Source organism: Pseudopodoces humilis, chromosome 2 (genome assembly GCF_049639895.1).
Source record: "Pseudopodoces humilis isolate 2021_Gansu_Grassland_sample_001 chromosome 2, ASM4963989v1, whole genome shotgun sequence".
Classification (NCBI taxonomy): domain Eukaryota; kingdom Metazoa; phylum Chordata; class Aves; order Passeriformes; family Paridae; genus Pseudopodoces; species Pseudopodoces humilis.
Window position 1 is genome coordinate 91231636 of NC_142201.1, and position 22230 is coordinate 91253865.

General features: G+C 44.2%; 1 protein-coding gene and 1 long non-coding RNA gene across 2 annotated transcripts in view; both read left to right on the forward strand.

The window, feature by feature from the left end:
* Window positions 1-589: 589 nt before the first annotated feature.
* The window catches only part of LSAMP (limbic system associated membrane protein), a 980463-nt gene continuing 958822 nt past the window's right edge, over window positions 590-22230 (forward strand). The window contains exon 1 of the mRNA XM_005523908.3: window positions 590-994. Coding sequence (XP_005523965.1) covers window positions 928-994 — 67 coding nt within the window. The 5' untranslated portion in view covers window positions 590-927. The remainder of the gene's footprint in view (window positions 995-22230) is intronic.
* Window positions 4933-6875, forward strand: LOC148184916 (uncharacterized). The gene is made up of 4 exons (XR_015772013.1): window positions 4933-5073; window positions 5444-5500; window positions 5581-5707; window positions 5965-6875. It is a non-coding gene; the product is annotated as an uncharacterized LOC148184916 (long non-coding RNA).

The following is a 22230-nucleotide window of genomic DNA, read 5'->3' on the forward strand; positions in this document are numbered from 1 at the left end:
CAAATGGTTGCTTTTCAAGCTGGATTTCCCTTATAGAAGGAATATTTCTGGTCCCTCTGAAATTGCAGGGAAGTCACAGGAGATCCAGCAAAGATTAATGCAGGTTGATGCTTGCTATTTTCTCCTGGAGGCCTTGGCAGCTCTGTAATTACAGTTGGTGCATCTGAATGTCCCTCTGGCCCCAGTGTACTGCCCGGCAGTGACACCAGCATCAGAGAGACCCTTGCTTCAGAATCTGTCAAGCAGAACTCCGCTGAGAAACCAAACCTGCCCGGCTGTGCCTCTTGTTGTGGCAATGAGGAATATTCCTTTGCTGAATAGCCTCCCCGTGTGCGCTGGAGCTGGAACCTGAGGGACTCTCGAGCCTGGAATGGCTCACAGACTGTGATCCAAGAGATACATTTGTACAGGAATGAGGGAACCATATTTCTATAGCATAACGTATATGTATATATTTATATATATAAAAATGAAATAAACGAGCTGGTTTGCAACACTAGGTGGCAGAGGTGGGATCTGTTCTGCTCTGAGCGCTGTCCTATAAGGCATTGCTTGTTTAAGTACAGTCGCATTTAGTTGGAGCTGCAGGAGAGAGACAGAGAGATTCTCAGTGTTTACAGCCAGCCCAGGCTACGGTGGAGCATCCAACCTGGCCCCCCCTTTCTCCAGCACTTGAAGGGGAGAGTGAGAGGTTATTTGGGAATCTGGCCACCGCGGGTCAGCTTGCGCTGCGACTGGATTGTCAGAGCTGGCAAAGCAGAGCCCAGAGGGACTGAAGGGAGACACGAATCCCATTTTCTTTGAGAGGAGCGAAGAGGGAAAAAAAAAAAAAAAAAAAAAAAAAAAAAAGATAAATTGAGAGAGAGAGAGGCAGAAGCGAAGAGACGGAGAAAAAGGCAGAGGAAGCGGAGCGAGTGAGAGAGAAGCATGAGGACCTACTGGCTGCACAGTATCTGGGTGCTGGGATTCTTCCTGTCCCTCTTCTCCTTGCAAGGTATGTGATGAGTTCCTTCTCGCAACCTCCTCAAACCCTTCTGCTTTAATTGAGGCTGATGGACTGAGGATGGCCTGAAACATGGAGCTGGAAGCTGGAGATTCCTCTCCCCCCCTTTTCCCCTCCAAACCTCCCCCCCCTTGCCTCAGGAAATAAGCCAAGGAGAGATCGCTGTTGGTGAATCCTATGGTTAGAGGGCACTGCATGTGACTGACTTTGCTGCTGTATTTATGTTTTTGCAGAGGGGGAGTTTGTGGGGGGAGTACAGTGAAGATTTGCAAAGGAAAAGAGTGGTGGGTGAAGGTGGCATCCCCTCCATCCACAACCGCTGTTTCTCAGCACTTTGGGTCACAAGTACTGATTCTCCTTGATTCTTTACCTTCCCGAGGAGATACGTGTTAAGTTTATTTTGGGGTGGGTTTTTTGTTTGTTTGTTTGTTTGGTTTGTTTTGTGGGTTTTTTATTATTTTTATTTTGGTTTTGTCTGGAAAGGGGGAGGTTAGAGGAATCTCTATACCTCTGGTCTGTGTGTGAAAACACTATGTCCTTCCCCTCTATACCAGGAGGGAAGAAAAAAAAAAAAAAAGAGAGAGAGAGAGTGATGGAGGAAAGACAGGAGATGAAAATTTGTTGGGTATGGGGTTTTGTTCAGTGGAGAATTGCCAGCTGGGTTTCTTGCTTTAAGAGCCAAGTGTGAGTATGGAATTTAGTTCGAAGTGATGACAGGCATGCTAGCTGGTTTTGAGATGCTTTCTGTAAACAGGAGTTAAGGGTTAATGCATTCCATGCTGTATGTATTAATACATGTCACACATGTACATATAATCATAGCCTTCAAAATTGCAGCTTGTGCACGATCCACACTCACACACACACATCAGTGGTCCTTGCTGCACGCACACACACACACACACTCTCTCAGGGATATAGCAGGGAAGATGAATAAACTCACTCTGGCACATACACTTCTAGCTCCCTAGCACATGCAATTCCTGGAGAGTCTGCTTCTCTCGTGCTCACGTTCTCCCTTCCCCTTTCCCCCCTCCCTCCTTCAAGCCTCCATCCTGAACACTAGTGTTCGAGGTTGCTTGCATATTAAAATCCCTTGCCTATCCTGCTGCACTAGCCTTGTAAGCCTGTGTGTGCACACATATACATACACATAGGTGAAAATATAACTAAAGAACTTAGATGTATGCTATCTGGCCTACTCTGTGCCTCACAGTCTTGCATTCACAGTGAGCTGCACCCTTAGAGCGTATGTCGCTCGCACACGGCTTTTTTCACGGTGCTTTTTTCTCACTCCCGTACATTATTAGTGCAGGAGTGCCGTGCATGGAGATATGCCAGTCACAGCTTCCTCACTTCCCCTTAGCTCCTACTTTTACACACAGTCTTGCATGTACTGTTCTCTTCTATTTTGTGTCTACTAAGCAAATTCCGGTACAGGCGGGCTCCCTGTCACACACATGCTTTCTATTGCAGCCTCACACCTGTCACTCCTGCAAGCCCTCACTATGGAATCCTTCATTTTTTGCCACCTTCTCACGTTTGCTGAGTGCTCCTTTTCATATAGTCTCAATTTTCCCATTTCTGGGTCTCTTACAAATGCTTTTCACTGCCACATATTTTCTCTCAACTTCCATTCTCTGAAGTCTGGACTGTGAATCCAACACCAGCACCTTCCAGCTGACTTCCTTCCTTGCTCTCAAGTGGCTATTTCTTGACAGGGAAGAAGGATTTTTCCCAGCACATAGGTTGTACATGGGGTAAGAGGAGAACTGTGTAGCATAAGTAGATAATGTCAGCAATGAAGTTGTGTAGCTTGGTGTGAACTTTGCCCTGCTCTGGAGGATTAGACAGAGAACTGTCAAGAAGGATGGACGTCGGCAGCTCGCGCTGGCTCGGAGCATTGCCTGTCTCTCCGATGCACGTTTCCTAGCCTGTAGACCACAGCGCTTGCTCCACGCAGTGTTTTCAAGTCACAAGCCTTCCCTGAGTTGTGACCCAATGCTAGCACAGCCAGGAGCCGTTTTAGTCCATCCTTACAGCTGGAGCTCATGCCAGGCTATAGGCATGGACAGGCTTTTAGCTTCTGTTTTAGTGAGTTAGCACTGCCACAGTTGTATCAGCCACATCTATTCTCGGTTTGAAGGCTTCAGGGAAGGTCTTTTGAGGTCTGTATTATCAGGTACCCTGTATAAAGGCAGAGGCAACACAGTTGCCCTCCCTAGGTTTGGAGATGGGATAGGATGGTGTGGTGTTGTATGAGTGCTTGCAAACCTGGAGCTGCTTTTTCGACTGCTCCCAAACTTCTGGCATGATATTAACCAGAGCACTGCTGGATCTAGCTTCATAGCCAGCAGTAATTTCCTTTCTTCGATGTGCAGAGTGAGGGAATGGGGAGGCAGGAGTACAGGGGCTGCATGGGAGGAGTAGGGCACTGCCTGAAGCAAGCCTGAAGATATTTGAAGGAGCTAAAAAGGGGTGGGAAAGTATTGTGTCCTTAAAAAGACCCAACAAACCAACACAACCCCACTCTCCCCCACAATATTTATTTCAAATTAATTGTTTTTCACTGAAAGTCGTGGCAACAAGCCTTGAACGCTTCTCTAACCCTGCTGAGCACAACTCTGTGGAGCTCTTACCCCAGGGAACGGCAGTATAGGTTTTGAGAGGCAGTGACCCCGGGCAGAAGGCTTCCAAGACCTCTGTGCGCACACGCCTCCAGAGCCAGACAGGCGAGCCCGCACCTCTGCGAGCTTCCCAAAACTTGTCCGTGCCCTCTGTCCCCTTTTCCTCGCCGTCCGCTTGGGGGTGTCGGGGTGAGCGCAGCTCCCTGTCTTTCTCCGCTCTCCCAGAGGCTCTGGCCGTGGGGGAGAAGGGCAGCACTGCCGGCACTGCCGGGCCGAGGCTGAATAGCAGGCGCTGGGGGTGCGGGGAGGAAGCGCAGCTGAGGCTGGCAGCAGAGCCAGGGGCTCCACGGTGCCAAGCGGCCAGCGCAGCCTGCCTCCCCCTGCGCCTCTGCCAGGCACCGTGCAAAGCCCTGCCTGCCTGGCCTCAGGGGCTTTGGCACACAGTCAGCCTTTGCTCCTTCCCCCCTAGGTTAGATGCTACAAGTCCTGCACAGAGGATTTTCTTTTTTTTTTTTTTTTTCACCTTTTCCCCCATCACTATGTTTCCTCATTTTGGTGGCGGATTCGGATCCTGGCGTTTCGCTGCTGCTGCACGTCCACTCCTCTCCGGGAGGCAGGTGGCTCGGAGGCGGGATGGTTGCTCCTCCTGCAAGGTGCACTGGCCTTCCTGCCCTGCGGGGGCTGGAGCAATAAAAGTACTACACAGCCCAGCACTGCTGGTGGGTGGGATTTTCTAGGATTTTCTAGTGGCACGCTGCAGCTCTTCCCTCGAATTTATTCGTTTCTTAGCGCAATGTGCCTCAAAGCTTCTGAAAGAGATCAGATTGTTGGATTGTAAAGCTGAATTTTTTCTTTTCCTTCTGCCCCCCCCCCCCCCAACCAAGTCAAAAAATGGGTGTATGAGTATGGGGTGGAGAAGCAAATGATTAGGGTCTATAAAAAGATTTCATTCAGATAATTTAGAAGAATTTTGTGTTGATGTTTGCACTTTCACCTACTATTACTCTAACTTAGCTATCAATATGAAAATTAATTTTTATTTCTTCACCCTGAGCATTTTATTTTAAAAAATGAATGCCTTGACAAATTATACATTTCCTTCAGCATTGCTTTAAGTTGAAAATTCTTCTAAACAAATTCTCTCCCTTGAAAAATAGCAGCTGTTTCAAATCAGCAATTTGCTAAAAAAATCCCAGCTTGTTTTCATGAACCTCCCTGACAACCCCACCTAATTGGTTAATTGTAAAAGACTTTATGTTTAAAAAAAACAAACAGTAAGATACCTCCACAGCCAATTTAGTGGAGTAAATGGTTTAGGAAAGGACATGCAGAACTGGCCTGCACAGTCCTGGCAGCATTTATTTATAATGTGTTTTTTGAGCTGCTCAAGGATGTTCTTGAATGGGGAATGAGTCTGATGAAAGAAATCACAGAAGCAGTCGGGTAAGTAGAATAGGATGCTCTAGGTTGGTACTCAGCACAAATGTTATCTGTACAGTCTCATGTTTTACAATGTTACTGGGCAATGTGGGTGTGAAAAATGATGTGTTTGTTAATGCGTGAGGTACGTGCAATCTATATGGATGGAAGCGTGTACCCGAGTGTTTCTGTGCTGATAATGTGTAATGGATGGGGAGAAGAGAGGGAGGAGCAGCAATGTGTGTGCCAGTGGTGACATTGTGGTGTATGGGGAACAGCATGGGGTGATTGTGATGTGGTTGGATAACATTTAGATACTGCCAACTGGAGAGAAAAAAAAAAAAAATACTTTTCCTGCTCTCCTGAATACACTTTTCTTCCTATTTGTTTGCAGTTCTCCCTTCTTGAGTAAGGCAAGGGAAGCTCTCACAGGATGGACGGTATTGATGAGGTGACAACTCACTCAGCTGCCTTGCATTCCCTTAAATGATGAAGAGGTTCAATATGTGAAACAAAATACTTTTCTTGTAGGCTTAGGACAGGGAAGAAGAAGAGAAGGCTTTTTAATCTGAAAAGAAGGAGCATTGAAAAGATATCCCAAGTGTTTCTTCCAGTTCTATCCAGTGATTGCTGACCATAATAATCAATAATTACACAAGTAAGAACCCATTTCCTCTAGCTGTTATGAATCTCAGCACTCAGCTACCTGCTCAAGGGGCTTTGTTATCATATGTAAAAATTTGCTTCATCTTTTAGTCTCAGATATCTTTTTTCACACAATAGTTTTACTAATTCTGTAACAAAGAACCCTGTTCCCAATGTTTTTGGGCACTCATTTTCAGCTTTGGAACGCACTAATAGTCTGAGGAGGAGATGTGCTCTTTTATAGTTACTCATTTCACGTTTTCCTTCCAGTCAGGGTGAAGAGTACGGCTTCTCTCATCCTAGGCTTCTGGGAAAACAAGTGCTTTAGGAGTGCACACCCCTTCTGTGTGCTGGCTGTGCCTTCTGTAAGCCTTGAGTGAGCCTAGCCTTGCTGGTGGGGCCCAGACCCTTCCCCCAGCAGATTTACCCTGTGCAAGGCTGAGTTGCTTAGGAAGGGTTAGACAAGGGATGCTGATGTACAGGTCTGGGTTAGACCTATGTGTAGGCTGGGTTAGACAAGGGATGCTGATGTACAGGTACTGCAGCAGCAGCTGGGTGTTGTGTGCGGTTGCCTGAAGAGGCATGAATGAAGAAGAGTGAGGGCAAGGGATGCCCTTTTTTCTGGGCACCTGATGGATTTTTCTGTGGAAGAGGATCAGCTGAAGTGGTTGTTGTCTGGCAGAGGCTGTTAAAGGACTGAATGATCTGAGTGAAGTCTATAATGTTACCAGACAAAGACATCCTGGAAGAGTCTGGGAAAAGTCTTTCACGTGTGCCTTTGAACACAGGGATGTGTGTTTTACCAAATATCCTGTCCTTTGTGCAAATGATGCCGTAAGGATACAGAATTTTGCTGTCTGTGGTGCCCATAGGAAGCATGAATCTTTGCTTCTTTGATACTCCCCTTTCCTTAAAAAGGTGCATTACAGTTTCATTTGCTGTTCCTACTAAATGAGCAACTATTTTGGCAGCTGATGTACTCTTTCTGCTGTCAGTTTATCCATGATAAAATCAAAAATATCAAGCACAGCACAGACCACCCTGTCCCACTCTGAGAGGGAGCTAAGGGCATGTGTAGGTGAGTGTGAGACACAGCCCTCTCCTGGTGTCAGTGAAGGGCAGACATCTCTGCAATCAGCATGGAAAGGAAAAAAAAATGCTGGGAGTACATGATTTTTACAGAAATAGGCACAGGAAAAAGAAGCCCAGGTTTGATTCTATGCCATTGCACTGTGGTACTTTGGCTGATGCTGATGAGTTTCCCAGAAGCTGAGGCATTTCCTTGTGAGGCAAGCCTCCAGTAGTTTGCCTGCCTGTGTGGCAGCATTGCCCTGCTCACCTGCATGGAAGGAAAAGGAAAAGCACTACAAGGGCTGCTACTCTAATTTTTCTGAGCCAGAGGAGCGTTTTGTCTCACAGTGAAGTCTTACTGGCCATATCTGCTGTTTTAATGCTCCTGGGGAAGAAATTCTGCATGCCCACATGCTGAGGGTAAAGGGCCCTTTACACTAGCCATGCTTATTGGTCATCCACAAGCATAAAATAGGATTTTTCAGTGGTTGTCAGTTGTAGAGGTACTGGACTTTGAACAGTACCTCTGGGAGGAGATGGTTTTGGAGGCAATGCAAGGGTATACATATCCAATTAAGGCAGGTTGATGTGTTGTGTTTTTTTGTTTTATTTTTGTGGGGTTTTTTTAAGAGTTGGTTTGTTTTATTTAAAAAAAAGATAGCATGGTAAAGCAGGCTTCAGAGGAGGGGCTCTGGCTTAAAGCAAAGGTGAGTGTAATCACAGCTGTGGGCTCACAGTCTGGCTTTTGCAGTCCCTAGATTATATAAAGCTTCCAAAGGAAACTCAGTTCTTGAAATTTGTTCCCTTCCCTAGAGTCTGCCTCTGTGTGACCTTGTGGATGCAGGTTTTTGCATTTCTTTCTGGCTTGGCAGAGCTCTCCCAAAAGAGGATGTTCCTCTCCTTCTTCTGTTGGTTGTGCTGTTGGGAGGGGGAAGATGTGGCAGGCAGGCCATGAGCACTGGGATGAGGGAGGGAGCGAGCAAGGAGACAAACGAAAGGCTGTGGGCCTTTCCAATTGGGAAATCAATAGCATATGAGTATGCAATGTAAGTGTGTAATCACAGCTCCCTCCCCTCTGCCCCTAAGCACTTACATTGATGGGGAGTTGCAGGCCAGAACCAATTAATCCTTACAACTTGCTAGGACAATAACTATTAATATTCTTCTGCATGCACTCTGGTTGCTGCACCTGCTTGTAGCCTGGCTGTGCTTGACCCTCGGCAGCTGACCCGAAGTTCCACCAAGGGAGCAAGACTCTCTGTGATCATGAGCCTTGCAGCCAGTGCACTGCCACCTGACTTCCCTCTGTGGATGTTGGAGAGGCTGACTGGGGGGATATATACTTGAGTGTCTGAAAAAAGAGAGATTTGCTGGTAAGGTTTTGCCTGCAGGAAGGAGGGGTTATTCAAAGGGGCATCTGTGGAATTTTTGAAGTGTAAATGCATTTAGACTTTTGTCATGCTGGTATACCTTCATATAGTGAAGTATCTGCCCTTTGCCTTGTAAAGGTACTTTGTACAGTGGGATTGAAACATCCAGTTTTATTTGTGCCTGTGTACATGATCTGTGCATGAAGGTATGGCCTTTGAATAGCTCTTCCTTGGCTTTTGGGAAGGTGCATGTAAGGAACAGAAGATAATATAAATATATATATATATACATATATATACACACACATAGATATATATATATATATATACATATATATATATATGCATGCATATGCATTTGAGTGTGTGCATCTTAGAGAAAATGCACAAGCTGCATGGTAAATATGCTTGAGAAATGTTAACAAATCTGGTCCAGAGTTGTGTTTTGTGCAAGGGGCTTGTCATGAATGTTAGTTCAGGAGGTGAATGCAGCCCGATTGCTGATAGGAGTGTCTGTGTAGCTATGTGTGCTTTTGGAGTGACCATTATTCATAGCACATTTGCATCCTATCTTGACATGGCAAGAGATTGTTGCGGTGAAACAGAATTGTTTCTGTGGCATGGCTACCCCTCCTCATCTTTCTGTGATAGCCTCAGTGTAAGGTGGCAACTTAGTCATGCTTCCAGTCACCTGGGCAGGAAATACAGGCTAGAGAGAGGAAAGGGCACAATTGACTCCTACACTTTCATGGGAAAGTTTCTGGGAATGGAAGGAAGAGGATAAAAGGAGGCTTTCTTACATGCACAAGTTGCATTGTTTTTCAATTACAGCAACATATTCAAAAACAGTACAGCCTGAGCCCACCTTCCTTGCATACCAATGCTTTTTTATGAACTGGAAGCAGTAAAATTAGCAAGTCTGTACTCTGGCTGTTACCTTCATCAACACAGCCTTGCTGGTCTAACTTCCTCAACAGCACAGGCTCTGTCCAGCATGGTTGTGTTCTGTCCAGTCTCAGTTTGGGTAGCTGAGCAGGACAGACCTGGGCATGGCCTTCTGAGATGTTCTGTACTTCTAGATCTCCTGGAGAGGAAAGAAACTATTTGTCCTGAAAAGTCATGCTTTATTGATGTTGGGCTTTATGAATCGTAACTTCTTGATGATTCAAAGAAAAAGAAAATTAATCATGTTTGCTCAAGTGGTGTAAGAGCTGTCTGTAGTCTAGGCCAGACTAAGGCATGGAAGGCAGGAAACAGTGGGAGCTGAAGCGAGGGTAAATAAGCTCTCCTCCATTTTTGTGTATCCTAGATGCCTACTGGTGACTGGCTTTTGTACAATCCAGCAGCCACAGAGCTGCAACAGATTGGGATGTTGATAAAAAAAAAAAAAGTCCAGCTGCAGCATGAGGTAAATGAGCTGTGGCATTGCCCCAGAGGGACCTAGAACCACAGTCAGCAGTGCAGTCTTCCTTCTCCTTTGGCCTGCTGTGTGCGCAGAGGAAAGAAAGAAAGAAAGGAAGAAAGACAGAGCAAGGCCAGCCAGAATGGACTTTTCTATCCTCATGTAAATATTTGTAGCAGCAGGCTTTTCTTCAGGCTTCAGGGAACCTCACAAGACTCCTGCATGTAGGCTCTGCTCAGCCCCTGGTCAACCCCAAGAGTTTTTGGTGTTTTTCTCTTCTTCCTGCTGACCAAAGTGTGACCCAAATCACCACAAAAATTGAAACAAACACTTCAAGCTCTCCTGGATGCTTGAAGCTTTGTTGAAGCTGCTGTGTTTCACACAACTATGTGAAACATATTGGGGAGGCAGACAACTTCAAGGCTCTGCTTTCCTTCCACACACAGGAGTAATAGCTCTGTCATTCTTTCAGAACTGGGGATGCTAAGTGAGAAGAGGTTTTGAACACGTTGCAGGGAGGGGCTTAGGGTGACCTTGATCTAGAAGAAACCCTCTTGAGCTGCCACCTTTCCTTGGTGCCTTAGTAATAATAATGCCAAGGTTTTGGGTTCATCCCCCATATGGGCCACTCTAGAGATGGACTCAATGATCCTTGTAGGTCCTTTTCAACTCTCAGAATATTCTGTGATTCAGATGTCTTGAGAGCTGGCAGGAACCTTGACAGGTTTCTTTCTGAACTCTTTCTCAAGTTCTCCAGAAGTTTGTTGAAGCAAAGATGAATATCTTTGCTTCATCAAAATGGCATTTTTTCTAATATAGAATAAAAAGCTGTTTTGTTGGAAAAATTCCAACTTGAGTTTCAAGAACAGATTAAGGCACAAGTGCTTAAAGGCCTTCCTGTGATGTGTTATCTGCTGTCATAAGACTACATCAAAGTCTCAACTGTCATCTAAAACAAAAAAGTTCTGAAAATTGTGGCCTTTATAGGTGTTATCAAAAACTTGAAAATGTTACCTGAGTGCAGCCAATAGCTGGTGTCTGTCCTGAGCCTTCAGGCAGCTGAAAGTGCTGCACTGAAGATCTGCCCTCACTTTTTTTTGGAAGTGGATTTCCTTGAAAGAGACACAGCTGGTGTCACTGTGGAGGAGAGAATGTCTAGTGAGCAGAACTCGTGTCCTGTAGCAATGCTGTGTCTGAACCAGAGGACGAGCATGTGCATGTGTCTGTGTGTGCATGGCATGTGCAGGGCCTGTGCTGTGATCGCCAGAATTACAGTCTAGCCAGATAACAAGCTGTTGTTGTTTACAGCACTTGGTTCCGGGCACTTCAATTCCAGAAAGATGTAAACAAAATTAGAGGGAATTCAGAGGATTGCAAGGAGAATGATTAAGGGGCTGGAGGGACTGACTTATGAAGAATGCTTGTGAGAGCTAAATATATAGCTGTTTTGGCTAAATGACTAAAGAGGAGCTATGCTAATGATGTAGGCATACTGGGAAGGCATGAAGAATTGTCTACTCTGGACTCAGAGCCAGAAGATTCTCTCATGACAGAAAATATGGAGGAGGAAAGAAAAAATTGCCAGGAGAGGAAAAATACTTAATGCAAGAAAGAGATTAGATGGTGATATAGCTTTGTTAAGAATCATGATGGAATTGCTGTCATTTGGGACATCTGAAGTTTGGCTGGGCAGAGCCCTGGAGAATAATCCATGCACTACAAGCTTGAAAAGGTCCCTTGAGAGACAGTCTAGATGCCTTAATAGATTTTTATGCTGTCATTAATTTCTGAATCACAGCTAATACTTCTAGTCTGACAAAGAGCCGTATTCTTTAAAGTGTTTTTCTTTCTTGCCTTGTATTATTTCTGCTGTGATGCAAATATTGGCTCAAGATATGCAAGGAAGTCTTCTTCTATATTAACAATTGAAATCCCGATTCTATCAGCTGCTTAACTCAAAGCCCTTTTTCCTTTCTTTTAGTGGAGTGTTCATTCAGATTTGTCTGATAGATGGGCAAAGAAAGCCTGCTGGATGCCAAGTAAGGTGAAAACCCAGTGTCTGTAGCTCTGTCCTGTGAGTTGTGTTAGGCTTTGACAGGTTCCCCATTGACACACATGGCACATATAGGCCCTGCTCTCTCTTTACCTTGCACATTTCCAAAATGGGTAACTGAACACTGGACTGGTCCCTTCAGGCTCAGAGGTTGATGTGGTTGAGCTTGTAGCATTCCTGGCATGTGTCACAAGAGCTGAGCCCTCCCAGGGCCATCAGTGAGCTGGAGGGAGCTGAGCCTGCAAGGGAGGCAACAGGAGAACAAGATGGCAAGAGACTGCCAAGCTGACCAGCAGCACATGGGGATGGCCCAGCTGGTTTGCTCTAGTCTCACCTACAACAAGAACTGAAGAGTGAGATTGCTGGTGCTGGCTGCTTGGTTTAATTGGAATGGGAACTGACAGAATTGAGAGCAACTTTTGTAGTGGATGCTGGCTGGCACCATGGACTTCCAGAGGTAAAAGGTATTGTGGCTTGAGTGAAAGAGCCAGGATACATAATGCGAATTATCCAGACTGAAGATTATTTGTGCCACGGATGTGGACCCAGAGAGAGTTCATCATAGTTGATTAGTTCAGGTAGAGCACTATGCAAATTGCAATCTGTTTCCTGGGCAGGAAGCAAGGAGCACCATTTTGCATCACATGCAGTCCAGACTGTTCAGTGTTGCTGGATCTTTCCCAGTCAGTGCAAGGCCTGTTTGATGGCCTCAGCAGCTCAGCAGTGCCAGGGAACAAAACGTGGAGACAGCTGACTCTGGGTGGAAATTGATGCTACTCAGCTTGGACTTTTTGACTAGCCTTGTTATGTTCAAGGTGGCTGCTGGTGGTGACATCCTTACCACAGGCACCCCAGTAGGGTGGGGGGAATTCATCAGCTCAGATGTGGTGCAGTGGGAGTGCAGCTGGGCTCTGGCTCTGAACCAGAGACAAGAAACATTGTAGGCTTGGGTTGTCTGTGCTGAATGTGTTGATTTTTGATGTTGGAATCTCCTCTTTAAAAAATATGCAAGCCCTGAAAAGAATAAAAAATCCCCCTTATCCCCACCTTTGCATTAGGTAGAGATTCTGCATTTGTGCCACAATGGGAAAACTGGGAGATGTGAGAAATTAACTAAAAGATGATAAAGCAGAGAAGATTAGCAACTCTAGAGGTGATAATCTGTGTTGGCAGATATGAGTTGCTCTGCAATGGCAGTGTGCTTGCTCATGGAGATGGAGAAATTGGAATATAGGTTCAAAGACCAATGGACCTATTGTTTCCCCGGTATTATTCTGGCAATCTGTGGGCCCTCTAGTGGCACAGCTCATCAAGGGAGGTGGAGATACACTGCTCCTACCATTCACAGTGTCACCTAAGAGGAGGGACTACATGTTTGCAGCCCAAAGGATGAGGTTTCTCAGCCCTGGCTCACTGCAGAGAGAGGAATGGAGTGAGAGCAAGATAATTTGTGTAGTAATTGTGTTTTTTGCACGCAGGAAATTGATTTGTTACAGCACCTTTGAATCATTGTTCCGTAGGATTTTGCTAATCTCATTCTAACCTCGGCAGAATGTTTGTCGCTTTGCACCCAGCGGTTGAACCAGAGCGTGTTGCTGCTGCCTCCTTTAGTTATTGGGGCAAAGGCACAGCAGCAGGAGACCTTGAAATACATTCCTGCAACTGGCTGTACAGGATGGAGCTCTGGGTCCCCTCTCTGGGTTGCATGAACTGCAACTCTGAAAGGAAAAGAGAGACCCAGGATGCTATAAGGAAGAGGGCAATTGGTGGCAAACTTGTGGTTTTATTGCTGTGCTGAACTTCTGAAGGAAAACCCAAGCACTTCAAAGGCAAAATCAAAAATTACCCAGACATCCATTTTCTCAAATTCCTGTATAGATGTCTAACAGCAGCATTACCTAATAGCAAAGTTCATAGGAAGGGAAACTCTTCTCAAAGTAAATTTTTTTGTTTTGCTTTTCTGCCATTCACATGTTTGAACTAAGTGAAAAAAGTTCATTGATACTATGTAGTCACTACTTTTGTTAGTAGCCTCAGCTGGTGCTGTAAAAATGATCATGCAAATAGTAAAAAGATAAACTGTTTGGGAAAATATGTATTTCTTATGTAAACTGTTACAAAGAAGGATTTCTCATGGCTAGGATGGCCTTTTTGAAAGAAGTGGAGACTGCTTCTAAGCCAGTGCAATATAAGACATTGAAATCTATTTCTGTTCCAAAATAGAGCAGGATCTGGAACATAGTTGTCCCACAGTTCAGAAAGCACGTTAATCTCCGGGCCCTGTCCTGCTTTGGAGAGGTCTAATTTTTCTCTCCAGTTGTGTTTTTAGCCGCTATACATGTTAGAGCTCTGTGACTTCCACCATTCAGTGGGACTTGCATGAAGTGCTAGATAGTAGGCAAGAAAAATAAGTCTGCACCTGCCGCACAGACACAGGTAAAGAAGTTCGCATATCCAAAAGCACCCTGGTCCCAAGATCTCTGTTCCTTGGCTTGCTGTGCTGAAGGCAGGCTGTGGAAGAGCCCCTACTTGTCACTGCAGATGGCTGAGAACTGCTTGGCTACATGAGCAGAAGTGCCTTTGCCCTTGCAGGTATCTCAGCAGCAATATTGGGGATGGTGGCCACAGAAAGAGAGCTGAAACTGTGTATTTCCCTTGGAAGTTTTGGAGGTGGGCAGCTCTGTTGCATTTGTAAAATGTACAGTGTGGGGTCTGCTCTGCAGTCTCCAGTCAGTGTGGCAAATTTCTTTTTGCTGCTGATGTTGGCTCGCTGCAGCTGCAAAGAAGGGGAAAACATGCTCCTTTCTTTCATCTCCCTGCATTAAATTTTAACCACCTATCCCACTTCATGTTTCCATGCTGCAGCTTTATGAACCAAAACAAGGGACCTAGATGTACTTGGAGTAAAACTGAGTAGTCCAACAACTTTTATGATGTCTACCTCCTGCACCGCTGAGAATGTATGATCTAATGTTTTTTAGAAAGCCATCAGTTCTGTGTTGGAATTTGAGTTCTGCTCTGTGGCCTTGTTTGTTGTTGTGGGGTAGAAGATTGCCTAACCCTTCTTCAATGACTTTTTGCTTTTCCAGAGTTTTTTATGTGGAAAAAAACAAGGAAGAAGAAAAAAAAAAATAACTGTAAGGGCTATTTGTCTGGTTTAGGCAGACCCAAAGTAGAGTCCCTAATCCAATTTCATGGAGCAGAGGCTTCAGGCTGGATTTATGCTGTCTCTCTCTAGGAGGTTAAGGATGTGCTGTTCAGTTTGGTTGTCCTCGGCAGTACCTGTTCCAACTTGAGGCTACAGAAATCCGACACTGGGACATGTCTGCGAGGGGAAGAGCTGTAACTTTTCCTTTTATCTTAGTTGTAACTGTGTCCTTTTATCAAAGATTGTTCTGCCCTACTGAGTGAGAGGATACCTTTATCCTTCTGCTCTTTCTCAGTGCTATGAAATGCAGTTTTTTCTTGTCTTGTTTGTTCCCCCTGTTGAGGGTACTCCAAGCAGAGGATCTTTAACCCACTCCAAGCCAATTTCCTATAGGGTCTGATCCAGATCATAAGGGTTGCATCTTGGAAAGCCAAGCACAAAATTTAGTTTGCAGAAACTACTGGGCCAGTGATGTGAATGCAAGCAATAAAGCATCTACCCGGATTCTTGGATTCAATAGTGTCTTGCAGAGCAGGCTGGCAGTTGGAAGAAACACTTTCTCATGCATAAATTTGGGCACCTTTGAGTTGCAAATGACTAAGAGACAATAAAACACACATTGCCACTTTCATGGGGACACCTTTAAAGCCAGGACTGCGCTTTCAATTAACTCTGCCGTATGTGGCCGAAGTCGACAGTGCATAAAACTTTGATAATTTCACATTTTAAAAATGTATTGGAAACCCTCATTCGTATATCTTCACTGAAAATTTCATGAATTGCACATTTCCTGGTGTTAGATGTTCAATAAACTTAAATTATGCAGCAATTTACATCTAGAAGATTTGCTTTAAAACTGAAGACTGGCTACTTCTCTTCTGGGTTGAGAACAGCTCTTTCTTTTCCTGCCCTCAACAGTTAGAATGGGCAGTCTTGTCCAGAAATTGTTGAAGATCTGTACTGACCATTAAGTAGGAAAATGTCTGACATGAGGGAGATGTGAAAGGTATCAGCAAATGGCTGGACCCCCTTGTATCTCTCTTGATGTTGCATTTTTGCTCATTTCATGGGCATCAGTATTGGATCTATCCAGAATTTTTCCAGCAAGACTTTTCTGTATTTTATATTCAACTAATTGTGGAACTTGAGATTAGAGGGAAAACTTGAATGAAACCAGTTTGTGAAGTCCTAGATGCCAGTTATTAGCAAAGAATACTTCCAGTACAGGAGTAGTCAGGTTGCTGGGGACATCTCCCTAGATTGTAGAATCCCAAGGTAAACTCCCAATTTGAGAGGATGAAAATATGGGGTGTTCTGTTCATTGATGAAGACCAGTTCTTGCAGTACCCTGCTTGTCTCAAGTGTGCTTTATTTCCATACTATATCCCAAATTTGTGCCTTTATCTGAGTGACCTCAAAGGAATAACATGCAGTGTGATGAGGAAGACTTTAAACAAAGCTCTCTGGAGCTATTTCCTCCCTTTCAGTAATCTCATTTCAAAGCTTTTCATGGTTACCCAGCTTTCTCATCCTTGTCCTTACTGCAACCAGGCTGAGAGTATAAGCAAGTTCTAACACACTCCTACTTTTCCATAAATTATCTCTATGCTCAAATATGGATGAAGAGTGAGGAAGGAAAATCAGAGGCCAAGGTACCTATGTGCAGTCCTTGGGACAGCACTGATGCTGACCAGCATGCACTCTCAAGGTAATCTGTTGACCACAACCATGATTATAAGAGAGGTACCTAAAATTCCAGCCAATGTCCCAAACAGTTCATCTAATCAGGAGAGAGTTTGATAGCTTTGACTTTCTCCTGCAATGCTGCTTAGAGACTTCCATCACCTGTCACATCTAGGAATAGAAAGAAATAGGATGCACTGTACAGTTTTGTTTGCCATGAACAAAAAAACCCAAAACAACAAACAAAAAAACCCCAAACAAAAAAAAAAAAAAAAAAAAAAAAAAGCCTGGACCCTGTCAATCCTAGCTGACCATGTAGAAACCAAAGTTTAAGATATTTCACCAAAGTTGTGAGCTAAGCTGGTGCCAGAGCAGAACCTCGTGGAGCAGTTCTCTGTCCAGTTCTCTTACACAGCACTCCTGTGCCTCATGCAGTACTTCTTCCCTAGTTTGAGTCTCCCTGGGCAGGGTAGTGGGCAGCACTGCTGGCAGGAAAGGTGAAGGGGAGAGCTGAGGTGCAGGGGAGTGGTCAAGGAGAGGGCAGCTCCCTGGTGTCTTTAAGGAAGATGTCCAGAGGAAGGGATGGGGTGGATTTGGCAGTGGTGCAGGGAGGAGGGGAACAGAAGTGACTGACAAGCTTTTGAAGCTCCGTTTGCTTAATGGGAGCTCTTGCAAAGACATGGGCTGCATAAGCCATCAAGAGAAGATGGCTTCTCCCAGGGCCCTTGCAGCTGCACCAGGCTATGATAACAGAAATTAACTTCATCTCCTTTGGCTTGCTTTCCAAGAGCCCGAGAATAGTAGTTATGAAAACGGTGCTGTTTAATATTGTCTTTGATCGAGCAATCCAACGGGAGCCCTGGGCTTGTTCAGCTCGGCTTTGTTAGTTTCAGACCCCAAGGCAACAAGCCGTTGCCTTCAAAGCCCAGGCAGGGCTGCGTTAAGTGTGAGGCACACAGCAGAAATCCCAGTTTGTCAATTCAAATGGCGCTCACCTAGCAGCAGTGCCTGTACATTTAGATCCACAGCAAAATGTGGGAAGCAGGGCACACAAATATCCCCTCTGGGAAGCCAGCAAGCAGGGCAACACCTTCAAAAGACAGCAGCACAGGGTGGGTCTTTCCTGTTACTGTCCAGTTTTAATATGCTGCCTATTTTTTTATTTGCTGCCAACTGGTCTCCCAGTACACTAGAGCCGAGCAGTGTGTGATGTGTGAGGACAACATCACTGGAGAAGGAAGCTTCCATTCATCTCCTTCACCACCCTGTGGCAGATGTGCATCTTTCCTCCAACTCTGCCCTGTGGGCACTGCATGTACACCTTGGACAAGGCTTCCATCCTAGCTGGATATAAGCACTGGAAGTTACCAAGCCTCTGACTTAGCAGGAGTCAGTTCTAGGAGATATTTGCTACTTAACCAGTATGAAAGCAGCTGCTGAAAAAGGTCTCTGCTAGGGGTGGCGTGCAGGAGGGCTCGTGAGAACCATGAGGGTAGAAAGAGCTCATCTGGTTCCGGATGGGTGGTTCTGGGAATGCACCATAACCCATGGGGACCCAAGTGCAGGGACTAATGGTCTCTCTGCAGGCAGTTCTGAGAGATGGAACTATGTGCTAAGGAAAAGACTGCTGTGCTTTTTTTGTTTAGTCTCTTTCATTGCTTAATTATGCGACTCATTCTGCTTTGTGCCCCCCTGTATGTAAAACAGGGGTGTGATCAGCTTTTATTAGGTGGCTGTATGGGGCTCATATGAGATATAAATAGGGCAGGGAATCTTTGGATGCCTCGAAGAGTCCATTTCTCAGTTTTCTGGGGACTGATGACCATGGTGCTTAACCTCCATCTTTACATCTCTGTAAGCTACATCTAGAGCAGGTTTGATTATGAAATGTCCTGGAACCTGTTGTGCTACTTTCCTCTTATTATGGAAACTGTGTGCTCCTCTTGAAATAAAGGAGTACCAAAGGCATAATATTTTAGATATACAATTTGTTATAATAAAATTCGGAAAGTTGGAGGAGTTTCAGAAGCAAGTAGTTTAGTGATAATATTTCATGTGACAAGGATAACACCTGCCATTACTGCAGTCAGGGTAAGATTTAGACAGGCCATATAAACACTTCAGGTATATGTTCCCTCAAACCTGACATAAACAAATTGATGTTTAGTTTCCAGAACCAGGTGTTCCTAAGCACTGTTAGAGAAAATAGTACAAAGATTTCCTTTCTGTTCCAGCAGTGCTTGTCCTAGCACTGCACATTGTTTTGTTATGTGCAGTGATGCCTGACACCCCTCTTCAGCTTAGCAGGCAACCAGAGGGACTCGCCCTACAGTGTGCTCTCGTGTATATTTTAGGAAGGATCAGCAGAAACTCTGGACAACAGTTGAAGCTTTTCTGAGATTCTGGTTCATTGCTTGCCTCTTGAAATTATTGTTGTTTCTCTGATTGCGTCCCAGCAGGACTTCTGTTTTCTTCTCTTGTACCATGTAAGGCAACACAGTGAAAGTGAGAACTTCATTGATCCAACTAGAAAGAGAAAGATAAATGATGGCAAAAGTTTTGTTGTTTAAAGGTAACTGAGAACTGCAGAGGAGGGAGTTGCTTTTTCCGTGGTGAAGTAAGTTACATTCCCTCTCTGAACCTGCTCAAAAAAGTGACCATGGTTTAAAAAAATCTCATGCAAGTATGAGTAACCCAGGGCTTAGTGCTAAGAGGCAAAAATTTGGGGTCCCCATCAGGATTTGTCCTTAATGGGAACTACTCCTGTCTCACCACGTCAATGTCCCCTTCTGTTAAAGGAGCAGAGGGACTCTGTAGAATTTTAAGAGGTTTCATATAGTCAAATGCTGAAGAAGTACAATTCAGATTATGATTTACAGGGGAAAAAATTCAGCATGTAACCTCTAGCTTCAGTCCTGGATGCACAGGAGGTGGATGAAGGGTAAAGGAGGCTGAAAATTAAAATAAGCCAATATCCTAAACTATATTTTAATTGAATTTTCAATATCTTCACCTTGGATATCATCATAGCAGGCATTAAACCCATACACATTATTCTGTAACTGTATACTATGTACAGTAAAAGCATCAGCTATTTAAATGGGAGAGTATAAAAATTTCTTTCAGTATGCCTTCAAAATTGCTCAGTACTGTTGCTTATGCAATATTTTCTATTTCTGAAAGCTTAGAAGCCTGGAATTAAGTAGAGGAGAAGCCTTTTTAGGTTGGCAAGGCAGTTCCTCCCCACTTGACCAGTGCAAGCTCTTTCAGTACAATGACATTTAAAATCGGCCCACTCATACCCATGCTGTTTAATTACAAAGGAAAGCCACAGCATTTCAGAACAGAAAGATATGGGTTTGTTAAGATACTGGACTGATCCTCAGGGGGAGCTGAGCTTAATTCCTGCCTTTGCCACAGGCTCTCTTTAAGTCAGTCAATTAATCAGTTTGTACCTTAGCTTACCTGTCTACGCAATGAAAACGAAGACAAAAGAAGTTCCAGCCCCATCTTCCCCCGTACGTAAAAGATGTTCTCTGTGTGATGGGTCCCAGTCTTCTCTCTGTTCTTTTATTGCTGTTTAGTATAAAGGTGTCTTCTTTCTAGGAGGGAAGTTCAGTTGATCTGTGCTTTCTTTTTTTTTTTTTCTAGTGTTTCTCTAGCTCCATGGATAAATGTGCTACTATACTGAGTTAAGCTGAAACAAAGTCTTTGCCATAAAAACTTGCACAAGTTAAATCTGTTGGATCATTCGATCCATCTTGTCAATTATGCTCACCTGTACCTTGTGGAGCAGAGTGGTAGTCTGTGAGTAGTTAAGGATGTGATTGAATTTTCATTATAAGGCTAATATTTGTTCCTTGGTACTCATCACAGACAATAAAGAATCAGTCAGTTTGGGGGATGACTTTGCAGTTTTTTAATGAAGTTGACGTCAACTGGATGATATTTTCCGGACTTTTATGTGTAAAAAAACCCCAAAAACCAACATCTGATCTACGAAATTTTATCTGTATAAGTATTAATGAAAGCATAAAGAATTTCTTTCCACTTTTATTTGTAGTAACAAGAAAGAAAAAGGGAGAAAAAGCAAGGCATTTTATTTTCCTGCAGTTGTTGACTGCAGATGAACACAGCTGGATCAAGATGAGTTGACTAGGTTTTAATTTTAAAAGTTAGGATTCCAAATGATGAGATCAAAATGGTTCATTGACTTGTTCCAGTGAACAAATTCTTGAAGTTAGGCTTTCATTAAAAAACTATGTAATGCTGTCTTTAACACTGTCTCTATCCCTTTTTCCCATATCAAGAGGAAGTTTTCTCTAATCACAATTCCCTGGAGAGGTCTTTTATTGGTGAAAGGCAAAAAGTTTCCACTAAATGCTAATTAGAGAAGCTGATTGGAAATTGCCACTTTTGTAAATTGGCATTTTTCAAAGACTCTTCAATCCCTGGGCCTTCTCTTCGGTGGGGGGAAAGGTGAGACAATTACCCTTCTGCTCTAACTTGCTACATCCACGATGATGTAAGAAGGATGGTCACCTCTGCTGTTTTGCTCTCCAGACATCAAAGATCACGGCCAGGCCACTCCTCTGTGGCTCTCCTCCAAGTTGTAAAACCTGCAGCAGTGTCAGGCCTGTGGACTGGCTGGATCACCAGAGAGCACAGATCATGATGTACTCTTGAGATAAGGACATGCAGAAAGCAACAGAGAAAAAGAACACGGAGAAAAAAACCAAAGGGAAAGCTGTGGAGCTGGGCCTGTTTGTGCCTTTCCTGGCTGGCCAGAGTCACATCTGTGGCTTACCAAATGCACTGGGGTTTATTGCAACATCCTTTTAGAAGCAGCTATGCACTTCTTACCTTTTCAGGTTTTGAGAGATGTCTTGGTGGAACAAAGGTCCTTCAAAACCACTCCCAACCAGGGCTGGCATTTTCTTGTGTTTGCAACAGCCTGATGAAACAATGTGTGCAGGTTGCCACGCTTCTCCTTTATTTTGTAAGAGGAAGCAAAAATCTTCAGTGACAAACTATTCTTCTTATATTTTGTGACAAAGACTGGAAGCAATTCTGTTCAGTCACTGAACTCACCTTGACTCCTCTCATGCAAATGCCATAATTCAGAAGTTCTTAAGCAGTGGTGTGCAGTGCACAGCCATTGCCTATGGATCTGTACCATCTGTGGTGTTTTCAGTTAACTGATGGCAAAGGTGCAGGGTATCACCAGGGAAACAAAAGGCAGGCTCTGGATTATCAATTCAGTCATTCTGGAGCAGTGGCTTCTTTGCCAGGAACAAGGCCTCTGTATAACTGGTCTACTGTGTAATTAGTGACTAATGGAACAACAACTGCCAGTATATTAATTGTTATTGTAGCTGTATACAGAGCATTGTTCTCTCTGTGACAGACATATAAATTGTGTGCAACTGTGTTGTCCTTTCCAGAGAAGCTCTCTCTAGAGTTAGGTGTCAATAATGAAATTCAGCTGTTCCTCGAGGACGGATAATGTTATCTCTAAGGGCTTGTCTAGGCAGAGCACACTGGAAAGTTGATCTGAATTAAGTAACAAGGTGGGTTTCAAGTGGATTATGTAAAATGTATTAAACTGATGCATGCACTCACACTTGTTTGGAATTAAAAATAGCCTTCATTTGATTTAGTTTAATTTTCCTTTAAAGGGAATCCAACTAAATTAAATTAAAGCCACTTTAATGCTGGCTGAAAATGTGAACATTAATATTCCCATGATCCATAGTAAAAGTTCACCATGTTATTTTCCTAAGAAGAGGGCAAAGGCTCTCTTGGCATT